This window comes from Paramormyrops kingsleyae, chromosome 10 (genome assembly GCF_048594095.1).
Source record: "Paramormyrops kingsleyae isolate MSU_618 chromosome 10, PKINGS_0.4, whole genome shotgun sequence".
Classification (NCBI taxonomy): domain Eukaryota; kingdom Metazoa; phylum Chordata; class Actinopteri; order Osteoglossiformes; family Mormyridae; genus Paramormyrops; species Paramormyrops kingsleyae.
This window is the reverse complement of record NC_132806.1, coordinates 31,866,590-31,892,135: the sequence shown is the minus strand read 5'-3', so window position 1 is coordinate 31,892,135 and position 25,546 is coordinate 31,866,590. Positions and strand designations below refer to the sequence as shown.

At 39.5% G+C, this 25,546-nt stretch overlaps 1 protein-coding gene and 1 long non-coding RNA gene across 6 annotated transcripts; one reads left to right on the top strand and one right to left on the bottom strand.

Moving 5' to 3' along the window:
* Window positions 1-1,216: 1,216 nt before the first annotated feature.
* Window positions 1,217-5,326, bottom strand: LOC111847927 (uncharacterized). The gene is made up of 2 exons (XR_002839194.2): window positions 1,983-5,326; window positions 1,217-1,380 (listed from the first exon to the last, which is right to left on the bottom strand). It is a non-coding gene; the product is annotated as an uncharacterized lncRNA (long non-coding RNA).
* Window positions 1,724-25,391, top strand: tnip1 (TNFAIP3 interacting protein 1). 5 transcript variants are annotated; one of them, XM_023819542.2, is made up of 18 exons: window positions 1,724-1,857; window positions 10,304-10,472; window positions 11,292-11,435; window positions 11,725-11,810; window positions 12,001-12,066; window positions 13,756-13,947; window positions 14,943-15,037; window positions 15,354-15,495; window positions 16,418-16,531; window positions 16,640-16,705; window positions 17,466-17,597; window positions 18,037-18,165; window positions 20,150-20,281; window positions 22,203-22,328; window positions 23,075-23,155; window positions 23,490-23,675; window positions 23,754-23,838; window positions 24,281-25,391. In XM_023819542.2, the coding sequence occupies exons 2-18, from the start codon at window positions 10,328-10,330 to the stop codon at window positions 24,343-24,345; spliced, it is 1,986 nt and encodes a 661-aa protein (XP_023675310.2). In that variant the 5' UTR covers window positions 1,724-1,857; window positions 10,304-10,327; the 3' UTR covers window positions 24,346-25,391. The 5 variants fall into 5 exon arrangements, with proteins under 5 accessions (XP_023675310.2, XP_023675313.2, XP_023675312.2 ...); XM_023819545.2 differs by lacking the exon at window positions 1,724-1,857 and adding an exon at window positions 5,365-5,520 and having other exon boundaries at window positions 16,439-16,531; window positions 24,284-25,391; XM_023819544.2 differs by lacking the exon at window positions 1,724-1,857 and adding an exon at window positions 5,365-5,520 and having other exon boundaries at window positions 16,439-16,531.
* The last annotated feature ends 155 nt before the right edge of the window (window positions 25,392-25,546 follow it).

Here is a 25,546-nt window from a genome sequence, read left to right as displayed (position 1 = left end):
TAAATTAAGAATTTTGTTTTCCATTATGACCAGGAACCAAAATTGAGGTGTTAGATTACAGTGTAAGGTTATAATATGTGCGTGTAATTTATGGTGTTTTGAATTTTAACAAACCCACTATTATCTATTTGATCTAGTTTAATAAACGGATTAGTCTATCCTTCACGTCATATTCACAGGATTACTTTTGAGGGAATCCCAACAGTTTAAACCATTGCAATGCATATGTCTGTATAAAGCAACATAAAAGTATTTTCTGGTTTTTGGTTTTTCTGTTAATGTTCTATGGTGTTTGCAGGGGCTTTACCTTTAGCTGCATGGCCATGTCATTGTTTGTGCACCTGAATAAAACTGGCATGCACTCGGAGCACATTTTGTGCTGATAACGATCACTTTAAGAGTATCAGAACCATGGAAACCATAATATTGTGATGATATGTTGTGGAAAGATACTGACATTAACGAAGACTTGTGCTCGTTAATCTCATTTATCTAGTTGTTTGTTTTTATCCCACTCATTAAGGTCATTGGAAATGTTTGCACTAGGTTGCGATGTTGTTTTCGCCCTAATGAAAACTGGTTCAAACTGGCAAATCAATATGTGGAGCGACTATTTCTGTCTCATGGTTTCAGTCTTATTTATGTAACATTAGCATTATATATCAACAGCATATAAAATCTCAAACGTGGTTAAATCAGCTGCACAATCCATCAATGGAATTCAGTAGCTAGTGAGAAAATTGCAGATGACTTTCTGTGGTTTGATCGTGTTGGTGTCAAAACACTGAAAACATACAGGGTGAACAGAATAACAAGACTTCCTGCTGGTTTGCATAATTTGCTGCATTTCTTCCATTTCATTCCCCACCTATCAGCAAGGTCAGACAAGGGCCTTGTCACAATATATGGCTGAATGCCTGTGTCTCATCTGTGTGTGCAACAGAGCTGTTGTGTTTGGGTTTAGGCCCATTTTGAATTGTAAATAGCCTAAACACACACACACATACACAGACAGAGGTTTGTAATTATATCTTTGTGGGGACTCTCCATTCATTTTTATGGGGAAAACTCTGATCCCAATATGATGACCTTAACCCCTACCCAATCCTAACCTTAACCATAAGTAACCAAACAAAATACAAGATTTTTGGCGTTTTCAGTTTTTTGATTGCATTCACAGATCTTTGTGGGTACCTGAAAAATGGTCCCCACAATGTCAAAATAACAGGTTTTTATTACGTTGTGGGGAACATTTGGTCAACACACACATACACACACACACAGAGAGAGAGAGAGAGAGAGAAGCAGCAGGGTGAGGAAATCCCCTACAGTGCATCAATCCAAGGCCCCGTCTTCAATGTCTGTCATATCTGCAGCTTCCTGTCCAAAAGCACAACATAAACAAAACAGAAAGTATTCTAACAGGTTTTCTGCACAGGTTTTGCATATATACATACCAATTTACACTTGCAACTATAATAAGTAACTAGCTAGGAAAGGTAATATACCCATCAAAAACATTAGACAAACCCAAAGAGTAAACTTATGATTCATTCTTGATAATGCATAAGCAATGCAAACAGTTAGCATCGCATTTTCAACTTACTGCAAACTGTTTATCACACATTATGAAGAAACACCCAGAAGAAATGCAAGAATGTATGATTCAGTTTTACGGACAATATTCAACGAGGAAGAGTTGCTGGCCTGCTACCAAGCCCCTTTTCTCAGGCTGAAAATATCTAGGCTTTCTTCGTGGGAATTCCCCAGTCTGTATAAAGGCATTGCTAAATAGCTTCCCCCCAAACCCTTTCCTTTCTGTATAAAATACGTTGTGTGTAGGGACATAATATATAGGTGAGTTAGTATTCTTGTATTTCTATGCATTTAATACTACTTGGTTCAATTTGCATGTTTTCTTGGTTGTTTAATCTTGCTAAAGCGTTGTTTGGCTTGTTTGATGTGTTGTACGTCCTCCCTACCTGTTTCATATATGGCAATCCTTCCTCTGTGTTGTGTCCATTAAATGTCTTGTAGGGGCTGATATATGAAAAAAAAAAGAAAATGTCTGATCAAAGGACTGATTTGTAGCCCATTCTGGCTGACATTTTCCATTTAAAACTAGCGTTCTACTCTCTTTTGTTCTTGAACTGAGACTTAGATTTGGATGAGCTGTGAAAAAAAATGTTAACCTAGAATCTTAAAGACATTATTTTTCACCTGTCCATTATTCTACTTACCATATATACCTATATTTATATGCTATTGAAAATGAGTAATTGCCATAAAAGGAAAGGAATGCGAAGCTATAATCTTAAAGGCTGCTGATTTCATTGTCCATGGATTGCACTGAATTTCTAACATAATACTCATTGCATATCCAGTAAGCCAAAAAACTTTCTCTGCCATCAAGTAAATTTCTATAAAGATTATGAAAATGATCACAAAAACAACTGAAATTATTGACTTTAGTCGTATAATACAAATTAAGTATAATTATTAAATCTTTATGTAAATTTTATTCTCTCTAAGCTTTTCTTATTTTAAGCATTATGGTAATATTGTTAGAGTAGTATAGAGTGCATGAATAATTACTTGTTATTGCATGTATGATAATTTTGCTTTGGTATCACAAGATGTCAGTATTGTGGAGATGTTTAAAAATGATAGAAAGAGTTTTTTTTTACAGTAATCAAAAGCTTGCATACCAAAGAGAATAAGTATGTCTTCTTTTGATGCTTTTTTATGTATTTTTTGAGTACATATGACACAATGGAACACCCATGGCTACAATTTATTATAACATATAAAAATAAAAGGAATAAGAATTCTGAAATAAAATGGCCATCACTACCTATACCACAGCAATTTAATATATCCCTAATCCTATTCCTATTCTATTGAATTCTGTATTGTGCTCAGTCACATACTTCTTTCCCAAGATCAATTACTGGATGCAAAATCAGATCAGGCATAGAGTATAAATACTTATAGAGGAAGTATGACAGTTTCTATGTAACAACAGGAAGTAGATATAAGAAGCAGGAGATCCCCAAGCTCATTTTGTGGAACTTAAGAAATACCTTTATTATTTTGGTGCTAGTAATCCAAATTTGCAAAAAATATACAGGAAGTGCAGTTCTCCATGTATTTTATATCATAAAAAGATATGTGAATATTACATCTGTCTTGTCTTCTATATTATATTCTGTTTTAAAATGTAAATATTTAGCATAATGTTTTCCTAGAAACACTGGATGATGTTTGATATACTCTGTACTGCCTCCTACCCACTGCCTGTTTTCAGGGAAGACGGTGATTAAGAAATTAAGTGAATTTAAAAGAGAGAAAGGAAACTGGGGAGAAATGCCTGTATTCTGACAGCAAGCTCATGGTTCCTCAATAAATATCCAATGTTGATTAATTATTCTTATTTAACATTTCTAAATGATGTTGCGTAGAGGTCAGTCAATATACTGGTTCAGTGCTATAGTACCAGTTAATGAGGAAATTATAATGTGGTTTGTCAAAAACAGCTTATATTAAGATTTGAAAAAACTGAGTATACCAAGGAAAATGGCACTACCTACAAGCCTTCCTGCAACAAGGATAATATCAAAAACAATTATTTGTCTAGGAGAATACTCAGTGATGTGCTAGGAAATTGACTCCAAAATGATTTTGCCTTTATATATGTGTGCAGTTGTAATACGCCACACCGATCGTGTTCCTATATAGCTTGAAATCAAACTGCTAGCCTTCTTCTGTGTAGCTGTCAAAGCCAGTGTTACAAAGACGATTTCCTTCTAGTCAAACGAAAACACCAGCCCACTATATTATTCAGCAAACAAACATCACAGTACATGCACAGAACACTGCCAATAAATCATAAAAAACTTTTCAATATTGTTAGGCCATGATAATGGCCAGACAATAGCCTCAATGCATAGATTCACAAAGTAATCATTATTTACGTTTAATAAAGAACTTAAAATTATTAACTTGTTAAATGGAAGGGATTAACATAGTTTATACTGAATAAAAAGTTACAAAAGATGGAGCAACGGATGGTTAAAAATCCATACAGTCCGCTCCTTTTGCTTTGGATGAAGGCATGTTGTCAGAACATTTCTTGCCTTGTCCAAGGACCACGAGATACCTGAAACATAAACTCAAAGAATGTAAAGAAAAAGCCAAAATGTAGAGATTGAGGGATGTCCAATTCCTATTATCCTTGCTCTTCTAAAATCAGAAAATAATCCACTGTCTGATATTGATGTTGTTCTCACACAGCATTCGGCTTTTGTCTAAGTACAGGCTTCCATCTGACCATTGTCACTGATTCCCCATGCATAGCCTAACGGTCATTTTCAGTTCCACAAAGTTCATTGTCCTTATCAAGTTTCATCACTCAATTTCCTCTTAGTCATTCTATTGAATTGGCTGGCTCTCTAAACGATCGCTTGGTATTGGGAAATATCATGTGAAAAACAACTCTTGTTTTCACACTGTACTGCATATTATATTGATTTCTTTGTTTTTCAAAATGTGTTTTTGATAGATATGTTTCAAAAATGCATGACAAAAAATAAATCACATTTTGCATTTTTGAATATTCCCGTTATTCAGTTGAGTCGGATGTTGAACAACTGAACAGGCATTTGTTTACTCTGACTCCAATTATGCTCAAGAACATAGTAGACACATTTGTTTCAACCGCTAAAACAGATTGTCTTACGTCATATACTATTACCGAAAATGACATATGCCTAACACAAATTCATAGAACTGTATTCATACGATGATGTTAATAAAACGAAATTCACAAAGCTGACGTGTCATAAACAAAACACCGAAGCGTTAGGCCGAAATCTATCAATATATGCTGTCCAATGGCATAATCCATACAATAAGCACAACTTGATAATAATTTTAATCAGAATCTTTTTCCCAGTGTTTTCCGCATACTCATTTCACGATCCGGATTAAATCCAAAAAAAAAAAATTCTGTTTTACTGTGCATGATGTTCATAAAAAGCACGAGTATATGTACTTGATAACCATTAGTATCTCCCAGCCTGTAGCGAGTCCTTTGTTCCTTTTTAATGCCAAGCAGTTTGCTTTCGAGATCTGTAAACTCACTGGCTGATTCGCGAAATGTAGTGCAAATCCAACAGACAGCAAATACATGCAGACAGTTTTTTTTTTTATGCACCACTTAAAACGTGCGTTTTAGGGAGCGTGAATTATAATCACGGACCATTCCGTTACTAGGGAGCACTCACGCGTCTTTAAGGCACGAGCGGCGTTCGCACTGCGCCGTCGAAAATAGGCCGCCGTCCCCTTTAAGAGCGCGGGGGGGGGGGGGGGGAAAGCAGAGCGATAACGGTGACGCTGCGCCCTGCATTGGCTCGCTCGCCTGTCAGCCACAAGTGTTTATGTATTGGTGGAATTTCCCATGTTACAACACGGAGCGCCACTTCCGCAATCTCCCGGACAACCGAGCTCGACTGTCTGTCTGTGAGTACGCCACAGCCTTTATCCTTTTAAACATGTACAGGTTTTTTTTTCCCTCCTCCGTGAGCCGTCTTCGCTAACGACGGTGTTTTATAAATGAAAGCTGTGTACCGTTTCGTTAGCGGGCTGAGAAACGCCAGCCATTAGCCTGGGTGATGTTAGCTTGCAAAGCCTTAGCTCGTTAGCTAGCTAGGCTTGGTGTGTGCTTGAACTGACTGAAAAATGTGCTGTGTTGTTGTCTGTTTCCATTTTCGTTTTGTGTGCCTGTACAACCGAATTGAGTATTACAACTGCATCAATTGGTTTGTAAGCCGGTTCGAGTTTAACTAATATGGCAGTGGCTTCCGTAAAACAAAACCTTAAGGAGTCAGGTTGGTGTCTGTCACCGAGGCGTTTTTGTTTTATGGTGGTGGTTGATGGTGTTTGTGTCTATTTCGGTTGTAGGCTATGTGTGGAAGCTGTAGTGGGATCAACCGGCCGTTTTAAAGCTGAGTTATATCTGAATCTTGCGCTGTTGAGACAAAAAGCGACACGTCAGATATTTTCGTCACTGTGGTTTGTTCTCTTAATCTAGATTTTGTAATAATATTATTGCGTATATGGAATAGTGTTTATTATGAGTATGGAATAATCTTCCTGTTTAGTATGGAATAGTATAGACTAGTCTTCCTGCTGGTGTAGTGCAAGCTAAAACCTTGGGTTCCTTTAAATCAGAACTAGATAAGATTTTAACAACTGAGCTATTAGTTGGTCCCCAAACGAGCTTGATGGGCCGAATGACCTCCACTCGTTTGTAAATTTCCTGTGTTCTTATGTCTGTTTGGTTATTTAAACGTAATAATTCAAACCTTAGTACTATTTTGCCGTATGTATGGTAAATGTATGTGCATGTAGCTTTAATAATAGGGTCCGATATGGGACAACGTCTAATTTGTGTAAAGAAATTAAATATCAGGTTTACCTGAATATCATCTATACTACAAGTATTATCTGGTGAAAGTGAAATGTTGCATAATAGTATTCTGCTACGGTCACCAGCTGGCATGTAGCTAAGCTAAAATGGATTCTAACTGATCTTGTCTAATTAAGATTTACAGGATCATTTTGTAATCATATTTAAAGTTCACAGCTGTCCCCTGCTCGCTTTAATGGCATTGATGTAGTGGTAGCGTTTGCCTTCATGGTCTAAACAATGCTGTCGATAGACTGGAAACTCTGAATTTTGATGATTAGTAGTTATTCCATAATGGGAAGTATGATTTCATATTTTACAGCAATGACAAAGGTCTTAACAGTTAGTGATATTAGTGTGTCAAGTATCCATAGTCAAATAAGGCCAAAAATAACTTTGCTGAAACCCCCATAAATATCGTCATTCAAATAGTGTTCTTTGAATTGTAAATTACCGTCCATCTATCTTCCAAGCGCTTATTCTGGTCTGGATCATCAGGATTGTAAATTCCTATGAATGGAAATTCAGAGAAGTTGATGGGGATGTGGTAGGAACCAACACAGTCACAACTTCACCACTGTACGTGCATTAATCATTTCCCATCATGATTAAGTCATTTTTTTTTCTCTATCCCCCCCCCCCTCCCCTCCCCAAAGTCTTTCAAATTGTAAACTTATTTTGTCAGAGAACTGTATTGTTTTGGAGAAAGTTAAAGCATAAACATGATTATTTTCTACGTAATGTTTTTTTTCATGCCAAAACTGTTTTTGTAAGTATTGTGTGCGTCTATATGTATAAAGAGTTTGTTAATTGGTCATTGAGGAAAATGTATGGTATTGTCCAAACTACTGGCCTCAAATTAAAGCCACAACTTCATGTAAGGCAGTATTATCAGTACAGATGAAGCTAAATGTGCAGTTTATTTTTAGGATATCTGGTAGTGCCTATGTATGTATGGGGCAGAAGTGTAATTCTCACTCTGTGTCCCAATTACTGAGGATTTTTTTTATTTTTTTTTGCATTAACATGGACCGTTCAAGTGAATGTCCTAGATACTCTTGGTGCAAAAAAATCAAGGACAAAAGAGTAAACTATACGTATAAGTTTATCCATCCACCTTCTACTCACTTATCCTAGTCAGTATCAAGGGGGAACTTGGGGCTTATGTCAGGGAGTAGAGGTTGTGAGGCTGGGCACAGGATGCAGATCTGTCACAGGACAATTCAGTGGCACCTTTAGCCTAACTGCATGTCTTTGGGTTGGGAAAACGTGCAAACTCCGTACTAACGGTTTCATGGGGGGATTTAAACCCCTGAGCTTGGGGGTGTGAAGCACCAGAGCTAACCAGTCAGTCACCATGCGACCAGCGTCAAAAGGTGTGCCCTTGTCTGTGTGTGTGTGTGTGTGTGTTTGATTTTTTTTCATGAACTGTCTTTCTAGTCCTGCTTTTCACAAAAGACTTTAGATTCCCACCATCCCTGCTGGATACGCTGTTTGTTAAAATGGGTTGATCAAAGGCTTAGAATTTTGGTACATACTCTCTTGGCCGCCAGTTAAATTGTCCCAGGGACTGAATATTAACCTGATTAATTTGAGACTTTTGTGTGTCATTGGGGTGCATTGCGTAAAAAGTTCAATGTAATAGCTATGGGCTGCACCAGTAACACAGGGTAATTCCAAATGTCAAATGTAGTAATGAAACAAGTACACACTGCATTTTTTTCAAATGTGTAAATTACTTTCAGTTGTAATTTTAGTAGATTAGTTTTCAGGAATTCAGTCTGCTAATATCTATTTTGTAAGGTGAAGACAGTTCTCCCTCGCTCACAACTTTGTTGGTGTAACATGTCACACAGATTTTTTGTTTTGGTAAACTCTATGGCATGAGAATTGCTTTATGTTACAAATAACAATACTTTTTATAGTTTGCGTCTAGCCTGTAAGGAGAATTTCTAATACCTGAATATGTTTTTGTGACATGGCTTCACATGGCAGTGGAGTTTTGGAACATTTGCAGCTTAAGTGACTTTATGGATTTGCTGGGTTCGACTGCAGCTGTGTAATCACATTTTTTATTCCAAATATAATTCAGCACAACCTGATTGTCTGCATTTTGTCTTTCTGGCATCTAATTATCCATTTGTATCTACTTTACTCCCATTTGAAGCATAGACATTTATTTCTGGTTTCACAGTACAAAAGTAGTTAAAATTAGGTATTTTACTTATGTTCATGTCAGAGAAATTATCATGGTATAGATAGAATAATGTTGTTAAAGAATCGATTTTTGAGTATTTAATTTATGTATAAACTGTCATAGTTGGTGTATCATGCATGTTATTTTAAACTTAATTCTACTATTAACCCTAACTGCTGTCCATTAGGGGAAGTTGTCCTGTAGTCCACCTTTGTTCCCAAAAAGAACCGGATCAAAATAGGAACATGTGTAAGCAAGAAAATTCCCCAACACATGTACCTCACGGAGGGAATTAAAAAAAGGTTATGTCACTGGGTGGCGAGTGAAACAGAAACCGTAGATGTGTGTGTGAGCTTCCCTTTAATTAAACCTTGACTGAAGGTGTTGGTCAATGCTGCAGAGTCATGGCACACCAGTGTAAATGGGCTAGTTTTACTTATATAAATCGGATTGTTCTTCATAGGCTGGGGATGCTGGCAGCTTTCTGGATTTGATTTCACTTCTGGAAGTTTTTTTTTCCCTGCTAGCTGCTATGTAATTCAAACTCCCATCATTACGTTTGTTTGTAGCCGTGTATAATTATGGAAGGAATGGTTTTCCAGGTTTGGGTCTGTGTTACTTTTTTCTGGAAGGGAGGTTTTTATACTTATGTGAGAAGCCCTTTGGCCTGTCATGGAGTCTGTTATTGTTCTTCCTTCATTGTTCTGTGGGGTGTGGTTGATTTAAATCTGGGTGTCGATGCGTCACGCGGAGCTGCAGTTTGATAGACTATGAGAATTAATGAACTGCTTTGGCACTTCCAAGCTTTTTTTTTTTAAAGAGCAAAAATGTCTTCAGTTGGGGAAATTTGTCCAATAGGCTCTTACATTTCTGTACAGGTTTAGAGGCTATAGGGGTATAGGAATATAGGGGTACTAGGTACTTTGTGAGCCAGTCTTGCATTTGCATTCATCTAGCAGATGCTTTTATTTTATTTTATTTTTTTTAAATCAGGGTTAACTGCTATCTGGAGTAATTGGGGTTAGGGTCTTGTTGAATGGCCCAGCAGTGAAATCACTCTGCAAGTCCTGGGATCTGGGACTTGAACTGACAATATTCTGATCATGGGCACATAGTCCTGACCAATCACATACCGCCCCGCATATTTTGGATATTTTGTTTTTGTGCAGTCCTTGTCTGGAAAATCTAGAATGTCATAACAGCTTTGCCTACAGCTATGAAGTTGCATAATACCTATTCTTTCATTATTAGGCATAGGCGTCTTTGCCATAGTTGATCAATTTTAAACACCTTTAACATGACTAATAGTATCTCATGAATGATACATTTTGGATTCTATGTTTATATCCACAGCAAAAAACGGAGACTTGGGTTTATATTTAGATGGATTTTTACTAAAAGGAGTTCCTAACCTAACATTTGAAAACATTTAAACATTTGGAATTGGATTTTCCTTGAAACAGATTAACATCTTGCTATCTCTGTGCCTCCATAATGTAGTATAGTGTGTGTTCCCATTTTGAACAGTACTGCACAATAGAGCAGAGTTTTCACTTTCAGGTTGATGGAATGATGCCTCTCAATCGAGTTCCTGCCTTACATTTCTTCCTTGTCTCTTTTCTTTGTGCAATGTGCAGTGCTTGGTAAGTGAAGCTGTCTGGATGGAAGGAAAGGGCCCCTATCGGATCTACGACCCAGGTGGGAATGAGGCCCAGGCCAAGGACGAGGGCAGCAATATTAGCTACCAGCAGCTACTGGAGGAGAACAGTGTGCTGAGGGAGAGGATGAAGGGCCTGAAAAGCCTAGGTACCACAGTCCTGCTCATTTCCTAAGCTGCTTCCTCAAATAGGAGCAGTGATATTCATGCATATTATGGCTGTCTTTGGCACAAGGTGAAAAGGTTAAGGACTTTTACAATAGATGATGTTTGTAGTCAGAAACCCAGCTTTTACAGCTCTATGAATAAAAGTCTGTAGCTATTCCTAATGCTAAATCATGTGACATGAACCCTGTCTTATCTGCTACATGTTGCTTGCTTGTAATTTGAATTCTTTTCACCAGTCTGTGGTAATAATGTGTGTGTGGTATGTTCAGCAAAGAATTGCCCATGTGCCTTGAACATTTAGAGAGCTGAAGGTATCACTGAAGCTGAAAGTTTAAGCTAGCTACCCATTATCTATCTTTCTTTGGAGATGGGAAGTATTGAAAAATTAAAGCTGTACTGCAGATGAGTGGCATGGGATGATCATAAAACTTTAACAAGGAATTGTGCCCCTGAAATGCTTTTGTGCTCAGCACAGTAATAAGCAATGGTTCAGAGTGGCCAGGGGTCATTTGTTTATTGATTTGAATGCTTCAGACGGCAGGACTGAGAGAGGTAGCTTATAGACTACTTGCGTACAAATAAGAATGTTGACACTCATTTTGTCTTGATTGTAGAATTCTGGCTGCATGTTGGCAGTGTTTCTCATGCAAAATCTAATTCTGCTTTAATTTTATAATTCTTTAAACAGTCTATTTAAAATGAACTGGAGTAACTTTTGAAATTAGATTATTGACATTCTAATGAGGAAAATATATTCCACTCTGTAATAAGGGTGTTTTTTACTTGCTTATTAATTCCAGGGGACCTTCTGGAAGAATCTCAGACAGAGGCGTCTAAACTCCGTCAAAGAGTGGAGGAGCTCGTGAGAGACAATGAAGCACTGAGGTCTTCCACATCCAGCTTTTCTTCAGGCATGGGGCTCCCAGCTCAGGCAGAAGCCCATGGTATATGATCTTTCTATCAAGGAGCTATTTTGCAGATGTTAAACAAAATATTCTATGCTGATAATCTTTATTAGTTTTGTTTTTAAAAAGAGATCTTTGTCCATGTAACAAGTTATATACGTGGTTCAAATTCTATAAATCCTTCAAAATTTAAATTTTACACCTTTTTAGTTTGTGGATTTTGTTTTCAAGTATATTTTGATTGCTTAATGAGCCCTTATACTGCATTTGTTTGGTTAAATTAAATTTAATGAAGGGGTAACGGTTGCTTAACTTTTTATCGCTTCAGCTCATAGTGATCATGGGCCATCAAATATTTCACTGATAGAAAGTCAAAAATCGCCGACAGAGAGGATGTCGCGCCCCGATTCCAATGTAAGTGTCTTTACATTGTAATAGGTTACATAGAACTGATGTTGGTCTTCTGTGAGTGTGAAACTGATTTACATCAATGGAAAAAAACTTAAATGTCTTTATATGTACTAATACATTTTGAAATTAACTTTGAAAGTTGAAATACTTAAAACTGCAGGCATGACGCTTTTAACTAGAGTTTTAATTGCAGGAAGGCTCGTCTGAGTTTGAAGTTGTAAATCTGGAAGAAAAGCATTGTGCTGCTGAGGACAAGTCTGTGAGTTGTCAATTACGGTTTCTATTGTATTTGATTTAGTCTTTGAGCTGAAAGACACTTTCATGAAACATCAGGTCCTCTTGTGACCTAAGTCGATAACATTATTGTGTGGATTCTTGTTTTTAGCCAGTGTGATAGCTGTTGTCTTATGGTTACACTTGTGCTCTATATTGGTATCGCTTTGATGGAAACGTCTTTAACTATGTTAAGTTTCACCTTAGTGCATACATCAGTTAAGTTGAGCAAGCACGAATCAGTGTAGTGAAATGATGAGCCATTGTGTTTATGAAGCACATGAAGTTGTCATATTGCTTATCCTAAATGTTCAGACATCACCCTAAGTTCTGTCCTTTCTTTCTGGAATAGCTGTTCACCCTATTTCTCCAGTGCTTTGCCCCTCTTTGGGTCCCTGCTCTGTATGGATCATTAGCATGCGCCTTCATAGACACGTGTGCCTACTTTGCTGTGTTTATTGTACACGCTTCAAGGAGAAAGGTGACCGGCGTGGAGGAGAGTGCTGTCTTTTTGTTCTGCCCACAACTCTGTCGACATTGTAATGGCACACAGATGGCACCCAGATACCAGGTGTCGATGTGTAACAGTGAAGAAGAGTCTAACCCAGTCTATTGAACTTGGGCAAATTTTTTTATTTTCTAACCTGTATCCCCAATAGTACGCACCTTACCTTGACTGATGGGGCACCGGGGAGGTCCCCTGTTCGTCATTTTGAACAGAACCAACGCTGCACATTAAAGTCTAAAGGCTTAGGTTTTTTTCCTCTCATAATGGAAGGTATTGAGATGATCGTGAGAATCTTTCAGCTTATGGGTTTCGATTTCTGTCAGTGTGCTTCTTGTCAGCTGTTGATTGAAACATTTTTGCCAGTATGTTACTCTGCAGTATGTTACTCTGCAGACTCAATAGCGCTAGTTACCTGGTGGGAGGTAGAATTTCTGTCCTTGCTGTGAATTTTTTTGAGGCGGTATTTCATGATCGAACCATAATGGATTTAGTAGACTACTAACGTGCCAAAACAGGACAGCATGGACCACCAGCACATAGGACAGTGCCAGCCGAACCGTATGGAACCCAATGTAAAACGGAGGAAAATATTTATTTAAAAAAAGGCCCAGTATGCCACAGGTTAACAGTGTTGCCTCATACTTCCAGGGCTGAGATTCCACTTCTGCTCTGTGTGTAGTTTGCATGTTCTTCTTGTGTGGGTCCCTCTGGTTTTCTCGTGCAGCCCTAAGCCAGTTAGGTTAATTGACCTCTCTAAGTTGCCTGTCGTGCATGATTCTGTGCATTTATGTGCAACCCTGGCATCTTGTACAGGGTGTACTCGTGCCTTGTGGCTTACACCTCCTGAGTAAGGCTATCTGTAACTCTGGATGAGATCTGTCAATAGATCAAGTAGCCCTGCTGTGCATGCTTATCATGACTACTCTATCAGCTGCTGCAAAATTATGCAACTTGTGAATAATTTATTACCCTGTAGGCACATTTCACACAAAGTCAAGTTTATATTAGAGAGTGTCATGTAAAATGGCACCGAGCAATTATTGGGATTAAATAATTGAATTCGTATCAAGTTTTAGTGATTAGGCCTTGTTATAAAGGAGAGGTACGTGTGCAGCCATCAGCATTTGGGATGTGCTGTTTACCCAGCTGTTTACCCTGTTTGTACAGGCCATGATGCAGCCGCCACAAGATGCTCTGGAGCTTGCCAGCCAGCTGCAGAAGCTGGAGAGTTCCTTCAGTGTGTTTACCCAAGAGTCCAACCCCAACCAACTGTTGGCCCACCTCGGCCGTATGGCACTGGAGTTCAATCGCCTCTCCTCCAAAGTGCAGAAGAACGAGCAGAGGACCTCCCTCCTGCAGGTGAGAGCCAGGTCCCTGCTGCATGAGATCTTGAGTTGGATCCAGAAATAATTCTGTGTGGTGGACACAATAGCCGCAAGGTTTAGTTTAAAAGTAGTCATTTGTCAGTGTTGAACGATGTTTATTTTGGGTGAATCGTATTTTGGTGGAACTGGTGGATTTATTTATTTTTTTCTTCAGTAATTGTGCCATAAAATACTTTTATTTGGCTAAATATTAGACATTGTTTTCTTAAGTTTAATCAAAAACCTGAAGTTGTCCTGGGGTTGTATTCTAGGACTAGAATTTGAATGGCATTATACACATTCTACAATAGGTGGAGTAAATAATCTGCCTGCTGACCGTACACTTCAAACGTAGTCGACAGAATCTGTCGTTTTTAGCAATACGACGCTGTATGAGCGGTGATCATCATTTCCACACATCGCATGATTTGATGCTGTGGGGTTGGTCAGCAAGATTAATTATGCAGTCACCAGCATGCTTTAAATACCATACATTTAATGTGTATTTTTGTATTTATGTTAATGCTAAACATCTTGGCTGCATATCGTTTACCGTGGAATGTGTGTGTTTTGTTAGTCGGCAACCGCTTGTCCTGCAAATTGCTGGCTTCTCTGTCTGTGCTGCTGCTGGTTTTAAACCAGCACTGGCTGTTAATTGAGTAAATTTCCTTTATTGAAGTGGTTCAGCCGCTTATCACAGTGTTTATTTTTGCTCTTTATCTGGGTCTGCTGCATCAAAACATTCTGTGCCCCCCCCCCCAATATGTTTGTTTATTGGAATGTTTGCTGTTTACTCCACCTATTTAAATGTGATTGCCAGATGTTGCTCTTAAATGGTGACATGGTTAATTTCTCATATATGCTCTTGTCCAAAAAAAAAAATTCTTTATGAAGTTTAAAAAGTTTCTGGAATATGAAATTTTAAAACAAAATAGTGTGCATATGGGGCGGGGGGTTTATCGGGGCTGTCTAATATTTGGTATTTTGCAGACTCTGTGTGAACAGCTGAGACATGAAAACAATGAACTTCGGAAGAAAATGGAAGATGACCTGCAGTATAGAAATCAGGACTTGGAACAGCTCAGGTAAATGCCAGTTTATACTCTTTCTTTTTGTGTGTTGCTGAAAGGAATTTGTCCAAAAGTGAGAATTCAATCTAACTTTGCTGTTTCTTGTCTTGAATGTCTTGAAATTTCCCCCCCTTCTTTATGGTGTGTGGCATGGTTCCTACGTGGGTCTCACAGGGTCTTTTTGTGGGATAGTTATCACCCCCCTCCCCTGGAAAGTCGGCAACGTTTCACTTGCATAATTGCAGTCGGACTGTGATGTTCAGGGTATTTTTTGCAATATAAACATTGTGATATAGTTTTTACTTTTGATTTCACTGTTTTATTATTGCAGGCAGGAAAACCTGAAGCTGAAGAAGTTGGTCACTGGAACGGTCACTAGTGAACCAATGGCAAGTCAGCAGCAGGGAAGCAAACAGGAGGTGGTTAAACCGGAACCTGCTGGAACCAAGATGGAGATGACCATTGCTCAGCAGGTAAGCTGGATGGTTTGTGACTCTGATTGCCAACACGGGTATATAATTAATCCATGTGTCAGAAACGAACACTGGCAGCCAAAATGGAGGTTGTACACTTATTATAGGATGCCAGTTTTCCAGCAAGTTTGCCAAATTTCTGCCCTTCTAGTGCCACCCAGGTCAGCCACAAGTGAAATGATCAGGAAGTAGAAACAGTTGGTAGTGAGTTAAGCTGTGAAGCGGTCGGCCTCACAGGCTCACAGAAATAGACCTGATCACCCATCATCAATTCACAACCTAATTGGCAGCACATCCTACCAGCAATGATCCAATATGTAATAGAAAGCCTTCCCAATAGAGGGTGTTCTATCAGGAAACAGCCAAATTCATATTAATTCCCTTGATTTCGGCATGAGGTATTGGATAAGCTTTTGTCTGCATACTTCTGGCCAAATAGTGTGTGTGTATTTTTGTATTTGTGTGTGACTGTGACTGCATAATATGCAACTAATGTCATACAATTTACATAAAAGTAATTAAGGCTCAAAGTTTTTATGGTAATGGGTGGAAATCAACGCATTTTAAAAATATTTTTGCTTCATTTGTTTTTGATCAGTCACTAGAAACACAAACAGCAATTTAACTGATCGGTAGTTTTTTATGGTAACATTGATGCTCTTGAAAATGGTAGTTTAAGTACTAAGATGAAGGATTTTTCTTTTGTAAAGCTGAACCTACATATTTTACTTCATAAATGGCTACATTAAAGCTGTGTTTCAAACAACATGGTCAATTGTATTTCAATTATTTTTTTAGTATTTGAATGGTCATTTGTTATTTAGGGTTGAAAATGTGTTGTGATTTGAATAGAAAACATTTCAATAAATTTTGTGAGTCATGTCAAGATGCTTTGGAACCAGTCTACAAAGTGAATGTTTAGTGTTGTTTTCCATTTCCTCAGAGTGGCAAAGCTGTAGAGAAGGCCCCACCCAAGGCATGTGACCCAGAAGTATATGAGAAGAAGATCAAGCTGCTGGAGAAACAGAGAAAGGATGTAAGGGACCCCCCCACACTCAAAACTGCATGTTTTGTCTCCCAGATTTATGTGAATGTGCTTGGTACCATTGTTCAGTCGACAAAGACCTTTTTTTCCTCTTTGCAGGTTCTTGAGGTGAACAAGCAGTGGGACATACAGTGGAATTCGATGAAGCTGCAGTATGAACAAAAGGTAAAAATGTTACCACGTTGGTTAATTTGTTTCGTGTTTCTCGTGTTACGCACATCGCATTTTATGTTCTCTGCCACAGGCTGAGAAACTAACGCAGCATCTTGCTTGTCACATGATAGGTTTGGTCTTGCTTGCCGCATTATAGGTTTGGACAAGGTTGTTTATGCGGCACTGACCTTTATATGTTTAGCTGGTTCGTATACATTATTGGTTAATGACGTTAGCAACTAGCAGTCAAAGCTGAGGGGACGATCTTTCTGGTACATTTTGTTCACGCCCTGAAGCCTGTACCTGCTACAAGAGGAAATGGTACAATCCACCACATCGCAAAGAGTGCAGACATGACAACCACAGGCCTTGCCACAGGTCCATGTCATACCTTGTGCAGAATTTCCCTTATCTCTGCAGTACCCTCGGTCTTCCTGCTGTGGTTCAGTCGGGGCTGTCCAGAGCTGTATGCCATTGTAAATGTGGCAGTGATGTTCTATAATTGATTCAGTTAAACAAAAAAAAAAAAGCAGTTACTTTCTGCACATCCTTTTGCGTCATTCAGCAGCATGTACGTGTAGCCCCAGTGTGCAAATACCCTTATGATTGCCTTTTTACTTGGGTGCGAGTCGTGTGTATGTCAAACAACCTAATAAACTTTCTGAAAATGAGACTTCTGAAAATACACCTTTTTTTTTGCCTATCAGTGTGCCCTGCTCGTATTGATCAGTAAGTGATTGATTGTTTTAGCATATATCGCACTCCATCCCAGATCACAGAGCTAAGACAGCGTCTGGCAGACTCCCAGAAGAGCGTTGCGGAGTTGGAGGCGGACCGGGAGCAGAGGCAGCGCGACTACGACAAGAAGCTGCTTCTGGCCAAATCCAAGATCGAAAATGTGCAGGTCTGTCTGGTGCACTAGCCTGGTAACATCTCATTCTGTTTATACAAGCAAGATAGCTGTATAGTTGTATTTATATTGCGATGTACATTTTCCTGCTTAATTCAGCCTTTTCAGAGAATTGGGAATCACTTTCAATGTTCTCTTCCAAATAATTAATGAAATTTCTAACTAGCCAATTCTTTGTGTATATTTTTGGTTTCTGGTTTAGTTAATTACTGCTATTTGTATGTGGAGATCAGGATCTTGGGTACTTTCCTGGGGTTGACCTAAGATTCCTTGTCTTTTTTTTAGTTTTTCTTTTAATAACGAGAAGAAATACCCTGTTTTGCTATTGTGATTTCCCAGCTACTCTTTTGACTTAACATGGAGTGATTACAGGATAATGCCTTTGGACTGACGTGTTTGCCGATGTGTCACGCGGACCGTGTCTTTGTTTAAGGGGGAGAAGGAGTGTCTGACCTCTGAAACCTGCGAGCTGAAGCACAAGGTGCGTTATCTCCAGGATCAGCTGATGCCTTTGAGTAAGCAGAGAGAGTACCAAGACAAAGAGATTCAGCGCCTTAACCGGGTATGTGTGCCCTCTCCCAGCCCATGTCTCCTCAGTACACCAGTTATTCTCACCCATGCAATTTAAAGAAATAAATATATTTACCTCTCATCTTTGCATTATCGTGTCGTTCAGATTTAGAGTTCAATGAGGGAATATTTAATTTGTTGTGAAAGGCGCTATATAAAAGTCAGAGTTGCCCCAAGGCGCTTTACAGGAGTGTGTTGTAATGCATCACACCATCGTTAAGACCAGTGTTGGCTAATTCAGGTCCAGAGAGTGAAGTCCAGACCGGGATTTTATTTCAACTAATCAGTTGAGCATAAAGAGTCACAGAGTATTCAATTGGTTGGTTGAAACAAAATCCCAGTCTGGACTTTACTCTCTGGACCTGAATTACCAAACTCTGATTAAAACAGAATTATACAAAAACAGAGAAAAGGGAAGACAATGAAAAGAGAGCCAGAAGACAACAGAGGAGAGGAACCAAAAACTCCCAAGTAAAGACAGAAATAACCTCTGCGGGTCCAAGGTCAACTGACTGCCCTACCACCCCCGCCCCCCTAACATTACAGAAAAAGAGTGGGCTGGCTTGCTAAAAGCAGGGTGTGAACTGTGGTCAAGGTCAAAGCCAAAGAGACTCAGTGAGTCATTTTTCCACACTGGACTGTGTAGGGTGGCAGATTGAAGTCTGTACCCACAATGCTAAAGATCCTAAGTCACATCCACGATGTCACCCCTCCATGGGACTGAGCCAGGACTCCAGCTCAGATGCCCACCCCCCCGGGCAACCTCCAGACATGTGGGAAGAGAGGCAGAGAGCATGGATGGGCAGAACATGTGTTGACACATTAATGGACAAAGCATAGTGGGTAAAAAACGGCATGTATAGCAGCACCTGCAGCCATAGTTACACTGTGTTATGTGATCTGATTGGACGATGCGGCTTGTAAATCTGTCAGGTAGGCAGGTGCTAAACCTTTAAGTGCCTTATATGTAAGATCTAGATCTTGGGTTCAGGACTGACTTCCAAGTACCCAGCAGGAAGCCAGTGCAGAGAACTAAGAGCAGGGGTTCTGCGTTCATACTTCCTGCTCCTGGTTATAATTTGAGTTGGTACATTTTGAATACGCTGTAAGGTGTTTAATGTGCAGTGTGTGTGCTCCCAGATAACACAGCATTACAGTAGTCTAACCTACTGTATACAAAGGCATGTATTAGTCTCTCAGTGTCTTGAATAGCAAGGAATCGTCGTCGTTTGGCAAAGTTATGTAGCTGTAGGAAGCGCACCTTCGATACTGCATCCACATGTGATTTGAATAAGAGGCTTGTGTCTAAGATGACGCCTAGGTTACGGGCCGAGCTGCTGAAGGAAAAGTTCGGCCCTTTGGAGCAGAGTGCAGAGATTATAGCATTCCAATCTGTGGACTTGCCTCCAAACAACAGGACTTTGGTTCTCTGTGCACTTGCTCATAAAAAGGTTTCAGTCATCCAGGTTTGTTAAAGCAATTAGCTAAAGTGACAACAGATGCAGTGTCATTAGGCGTAACTGAAATGGATGATTTGGGCGTTGTCAGCATAGGAGTGATAATTAACATTGTTTTCTCATGATGTTACCTAATGGCAGCATGTAAAGAAAAGTATCAAGGACCTAGACCCGATATCTGTGGTACTCTGGGAACATTGACATTGGAGTAGAATTATTCAGCACTTGAGCATATTGATATTGATTAGTCAAATCAAACAACTTAAAAACAAACTTAAACAACTTCCTTGCACACAACCCAGCATCAAATTCCAATCTATGTCCAGTCTATGTAATCCAGTAACATGACCAACCCTATCAAAGGCTGCATTTAGGAGGAGTAAAGAATACTGTTTGTGTCCGAAGCCAGAGCAGATTTAATTTGTGGTGCTATAGTCACTAAGCATAATGGAACAGTGAATTCTAAGCATGCCCTATTTGTGATTATCTTCTTGTGGGGGGGTGGATGCTCTGCCACAGGCTCTGGAAGAGGCCCTCAACCTGCACTCCCCAAATTCCACGCAGCAGCCATTTTTCGGGAATCAGACTGAGGGTGCGTCGAACCTGCGGCGTCAGGACCTGCTGACCCAGATCACAGTGTTGACAGAGCAGGTATTTATGACGCGGGCAAACCTGGTCTTCAGTCAGCTTTCCTTTGACATAAATGCTGCGTAAGAGTTTCTGTCGAATCATCATTTTAACAAGCCTGGTGAACTGATTTTTATTCTGACAGAAAAAAACGCTGAGCATTCTTACCATCCCTGTGTTATTCACAGCACTTACCATCATGTCTGTAATTTTACAGTCATTCCAGTGGCACCTTGACTATCCATGACATCAGCTGTATTCAAAATTGCTCCCTATTCCCTGAACAGTACACTATATAGTACATCTGCCATATTCTAGTGCTGTTCAAATTGTCAGCAGCAAAATACTATAAAATGCCCATGATTCAACTCAAATAGTATTGTATGGACATTAGTTGTCAACTGATCACCTGGAATACAATGGAGGGAGTCTCTCTGTCTGTCTAACTTTGTATATAAATCTGCATTTTTTAGTTGTTATATTATACTAGTGATCTCTGCAGATGAATAGGCATTTCAATTTAAAACGTTTAATTTATGAATGAATGTTACATTTGTATAGTTCTTTTTAAGACCACCAAAGCACTTCACAGAACGAATGGGGAGCCACTTCAACCACCACCACCACTGTGTAGCCCCCCCCCCAGATGATGTGGTATCTGACACTCGCCACGCAGTAGCTTTACCTTTTCGAGTCGCTCGACTGTCCTGTGTTCAGGAAGCGTTATATCAGGATGCTTACACTCCCTCGTCGTCGTATTCAACAGCAAAACCGAAATGATCCCACAGCGGAGATTTGAATGAAGCCGGTGCTGCTTCGAACCTTTGTCTCTCAGCTCCTCCGCTACTGCTGGCCAGGCCTGATGGTTTTCTTTTTCTCTGCATCTGTGTGCGAGCTGCACTTCCAGCTCAGCTCCAGTTACAACAGTGTGAGAGGGGGTGAGTGGGTGGGTTCACAACAGTGATTTGACATAAGTATTGGACACTATGATTGGACAGTAAGCCCATTGGCACTTACTGCTTAACAGTAGCCTGTTGAGCAGTAAGCACCAATTTCAAAATGGATCGCAAACAGATATCCCGTGGCCCATAAGGGCGTATTGGACCGTGCAGGCCGGACCGAACGGTTCAGTATTTTACCGAGTACTGTTGCATCCTCACAACATATGTAAGCAAAGTATGTAGTATCTCAGTGCCCTTGCGCTTAAGTAGACTAAAAGGGGCAAGGTTATTTTTTGGAGGGTGGAAACCAACGTTAAGGATCATTACCGCCACCTATTTTGGAATGTGAACCAGATAGTTACTGGTGCTGGAGTATTTGCGATATTATCATATATATGTACCATTACACCCCTAGTGTTAATATAAAATGACGAATAAGCATGGAAATTTCAGAGTTGGGGTATATAATATATTGACTATCCATAATGGTCCGTAATGGTACGCGACATTCACGGTTCTGCTTTGGGTTCACTTAAACTTCAGTAGAGTAGGATAAACAATTCATATTGAAATTATTAATATTATTTTTATTATTAAAATGCCGACCACAAACGTGATTAGGAATCATTGTAAACCAAAGGCAATGAATAGCCATTATTATCCATCCATCCATCCCTTTTCCAAACCGCTTATCCTTCTGGGTCGCGGAGGCTTTGCTCTTGTCGTACATGGACTCTGCTGTCATCTCAAATAGCTTATTGGATGTTTTCAGAAACATATCCAAGCTCGACAGTCTTGGTCTCTCGCATTCCCTCTCGCTCTCTGGTGCTGGTGTAATTTTATTGGGAAACCAAAATGTTCCCAAACCACCGATGTAGGACTGACTGACCGACCAGCATTAGCTGTAACACAGCCACAATTAGCATAATGTTTTCTGTGTTGACCTGGAACTCGGCTCTGTGTACAGTTTGGCATCTGTGGCTTCTCCTCTTTGTGGGCCTCAGGTGAAGATCTTTGAGGAGGACTTCCAGAAGGAGCGCAGTGACAGAGAGCGCATGAATGAGGAGAAGGAGGACCTGAGACGGCAGCTGGACAGGCTTCAGGTTCAGATCACCAATCTAACCAATCAGGTTGGTTCTGCTACTGCAATTCATCCTTGGTCACCAGTTAAATTGAGTTACTGGAAGAAAAATCATACGCTTTGAGATGTTTAAAAATGAGAAGAACATCATAATGTTGGAATAGAATGATATGATGCCCTAAGCATTTCCAGTGGCCATAACTGTGTAATTTTGTGGTTTGTGTTTTAGCTATGAAGGTTGACATGGCTTCAACTGTGAATTAAATGTACAGATTGAGAACCAGGGAAAATATCTTGAAATGCCCTTTGGCTATGTGCCTATTTTTGGATTGAGTCTCGGGGTTAAAATCCTGCCCCAAAGATCCCTCCTGTCATTACACTACATGTTCAAAGTAAAAGAAATTGAAATTTCTTTAAAATTCCAGTTGTTTTACTTCACTTTCATTTCACATCACAAGGTGTGTTTAATCTCCTTAAATCTTTTCATTTAAAACCATTTAAAAATATATTTACAGTGTTGTATTTCTCTGTTCTTTGCTTATATTGGCCATTGATTTTTATTTTTATCCTTCAGCGTTGGATATTCGACACTAGTCAGTAGCGCTGCGATGAGAATTTGTGTTTCTGTGGAAAAACGGTACCTTTCGTGTAGTATACTCTTGAAAATGCATATATCTTGAAGTGTTGCCCACAATCATTTTGTAATTCATTTTGCCCCTCTGTGCACCACGTAGTGTCAGAGCTGCTGTTTGAAGTCTGTTTTGTCCCTCTTCTGCTGTGTATCTCCGTCTGTAGCTGCACCAAGCTCAGAGTGAGTGTCAGAGAGAACGCACAGAGCGATGTAAGCTAGAAAGACTGCATATGCAACTCAAACAGGTATGCATGTCGACCGATGATTTAAACCTGAGTTATAAGAACTCTGCTGTGCTTGTTTGTCGTCACAATGGCCTTTTGCGGTGAATGTCCAGCCCAGTCTGTCGGCATGTGTTTGGTGGGCGTGCTGTAGTGGCTGCTTTAACCATCAGTGCCTCCTTGTGGCTGGTTTCTCGGCTGCTCAGTGCCATTTTAAACATTCATATTAATGCTGCTAAAGTAAAACCTGTACACTTGCATAGCACAGTACTGAGCGTGTTTGTTCATGCTGGTAAGTTAGTAATGTGTAATGCTTCCTCCGTTATTTTTTTGTGATTTTTTCTTTATTTTTGTGCAGGGTCAGCATGAAAGACACACCTCTGATCCTACATCTAATTCGGCAAACGGCCCCCTGAGCCCCCCCTACTGCGGCCCGTTTGTGCAGCCCGGTCACCAAGGTTTCGAGGCCTGGCCTGTTCAGTTTCCGCCCAGAATGCCCAACCTCAGCACTCAGCTCGGCCGGGATTTCCAGGCCTTCCAACCAGTAAGACAAGCCGCCTCCATCTCCGCAAAATGCTGCCTTTAGGTGGCCTTTCCCTGACTTTCTTTATTCCAACATCAGGGCTTTCCCTGGCAGCCGCCCTGTCCACAGCAGCGTGGTACGAGAGGCCCTGGGGAGGCAGCACGCCCCCCCCCAGAGAATGCAGGTAAGCTGCTGCTGCTCTTTATCACCAGATAAAAACTTTTGCTGCTGACATTCCAGTAAGCGGTTTGAAGTAGGGTAGTTATACTTGTCTGAATCCAAGCAGCAGTAATCGAAGGGCTGATCTGTGCTAATAGAAGGAAGAATGTGGGTTGTGCTTTTCTAGAGGAAAAATGAGGTACCGAGTCACTGACTCGACACTAGTGTTGTCCACTTTCCACTAGAGGTGCCCTCGAGTTCAATCTCAGCTTGCACACGACCCATGTAGCCGCTATCTGATGCTAATAGTATAACATTAGTAAGAGTTGTGGTTCAAGACATGGACTCGGAAGCAGGGGATTGCCGACTCTTTCAGAGGATGACTAGACAGACATTTAGTGGAATAGGAAGCAACTGTTCTGGTGGATCATGATCAGTTTGCTGGCAAAACAAGTGTCTGTTTACAGCAGATCCGACAGCAGCTGGGCTTGGAAAAAGGGATCGACAGAACATTGACCCTGGAAAGCACTAAAAGATTGTTCAGCCCCAAAATGGTGATTGATTAGTAGCAAAGGGTGGTTCATAAATCAGTAGGCAAGGTGTGATTTTAATCTGTAATTTTCCTACTGTATAAATATTGTATCGTAATGTTTATGCCTACATTTTATAAGCCCCTTTGTGAGATTGTTGTATGATATAGATTTCTCATTTCTTTATTAATTTTATTATTATTATTATTATTAGTATTATTGTGTGATACTTATTCTTTGCTATGTATTACAAATTAAACAGTGACATATTAAATAGGCAACATATCTTCAAATGTGTAATGAAAAGTACTGCAAAGTACTGTGTAACTGCGGTTGATATGTAACTTATCACATAATCTGGGAGGAATATTCAGATACAAAGTACCAAAATGCTCATAGAAATGTGTGGAGGAGAGTTGAATCAATTAGTTTTACTACCAAGTAGCTGCTATCAGCTTGATGATTTACAGGTTTCTATCCTTGGTTAGACTCAGTGTAGCTTGATTTGCATTCAGTTCAGTTCCAACATTTAAAAAGCAGAGTTTTATAGCTACAGATCTTCAGTCAATATTTTGAAATTAACCTTTTTTTAAAGCAGACCATTTGATGGTTACATATACCAAAAATGTGGCTGGTAATACATGATATATAAATTGTTTTATAATTACATTACCTGTATCTAAACATTGTACATGTTATAATATTCGTTATATGTTTTTTTTTGTCAGTGTCTCCTTCAATGCCTTGAATTACATCGATAAATTTGTTTATTAAAAAAAAGTATTCGATTAGATTCTTAAATGTCCTTAGGAAATCCATTAAGCTGTACGAAACCGTGCCTGGTTTGGTTCATGCCTGGACCTTTCCTTTTGGAGGGCCAATTGTGAGTGGAAGTATATAATATATATTATTGGACAATCTCCATTGTGAGTAAGTTAATAAAATACTGGCTACCTTGAAATCATTTAATGTGTCCCAGTGGAAAACGGTCATTTAATGTGAACATTTTTGTGTTTCATTTAATATAATAAACATATTCTCACCCTCATTTTGATTCTGTTTGTTTAATGGTTTTGCGCATGCATTGCTAATTATTTGTTTCTTTTAAAACTTCATCTTAAGGTTTTGCGACTAACCATGGCCATCTTGACATTTTGAAACGTGTAGGACTGTGGCCAGGATTTAGCTGAGATTTCAGGGTGC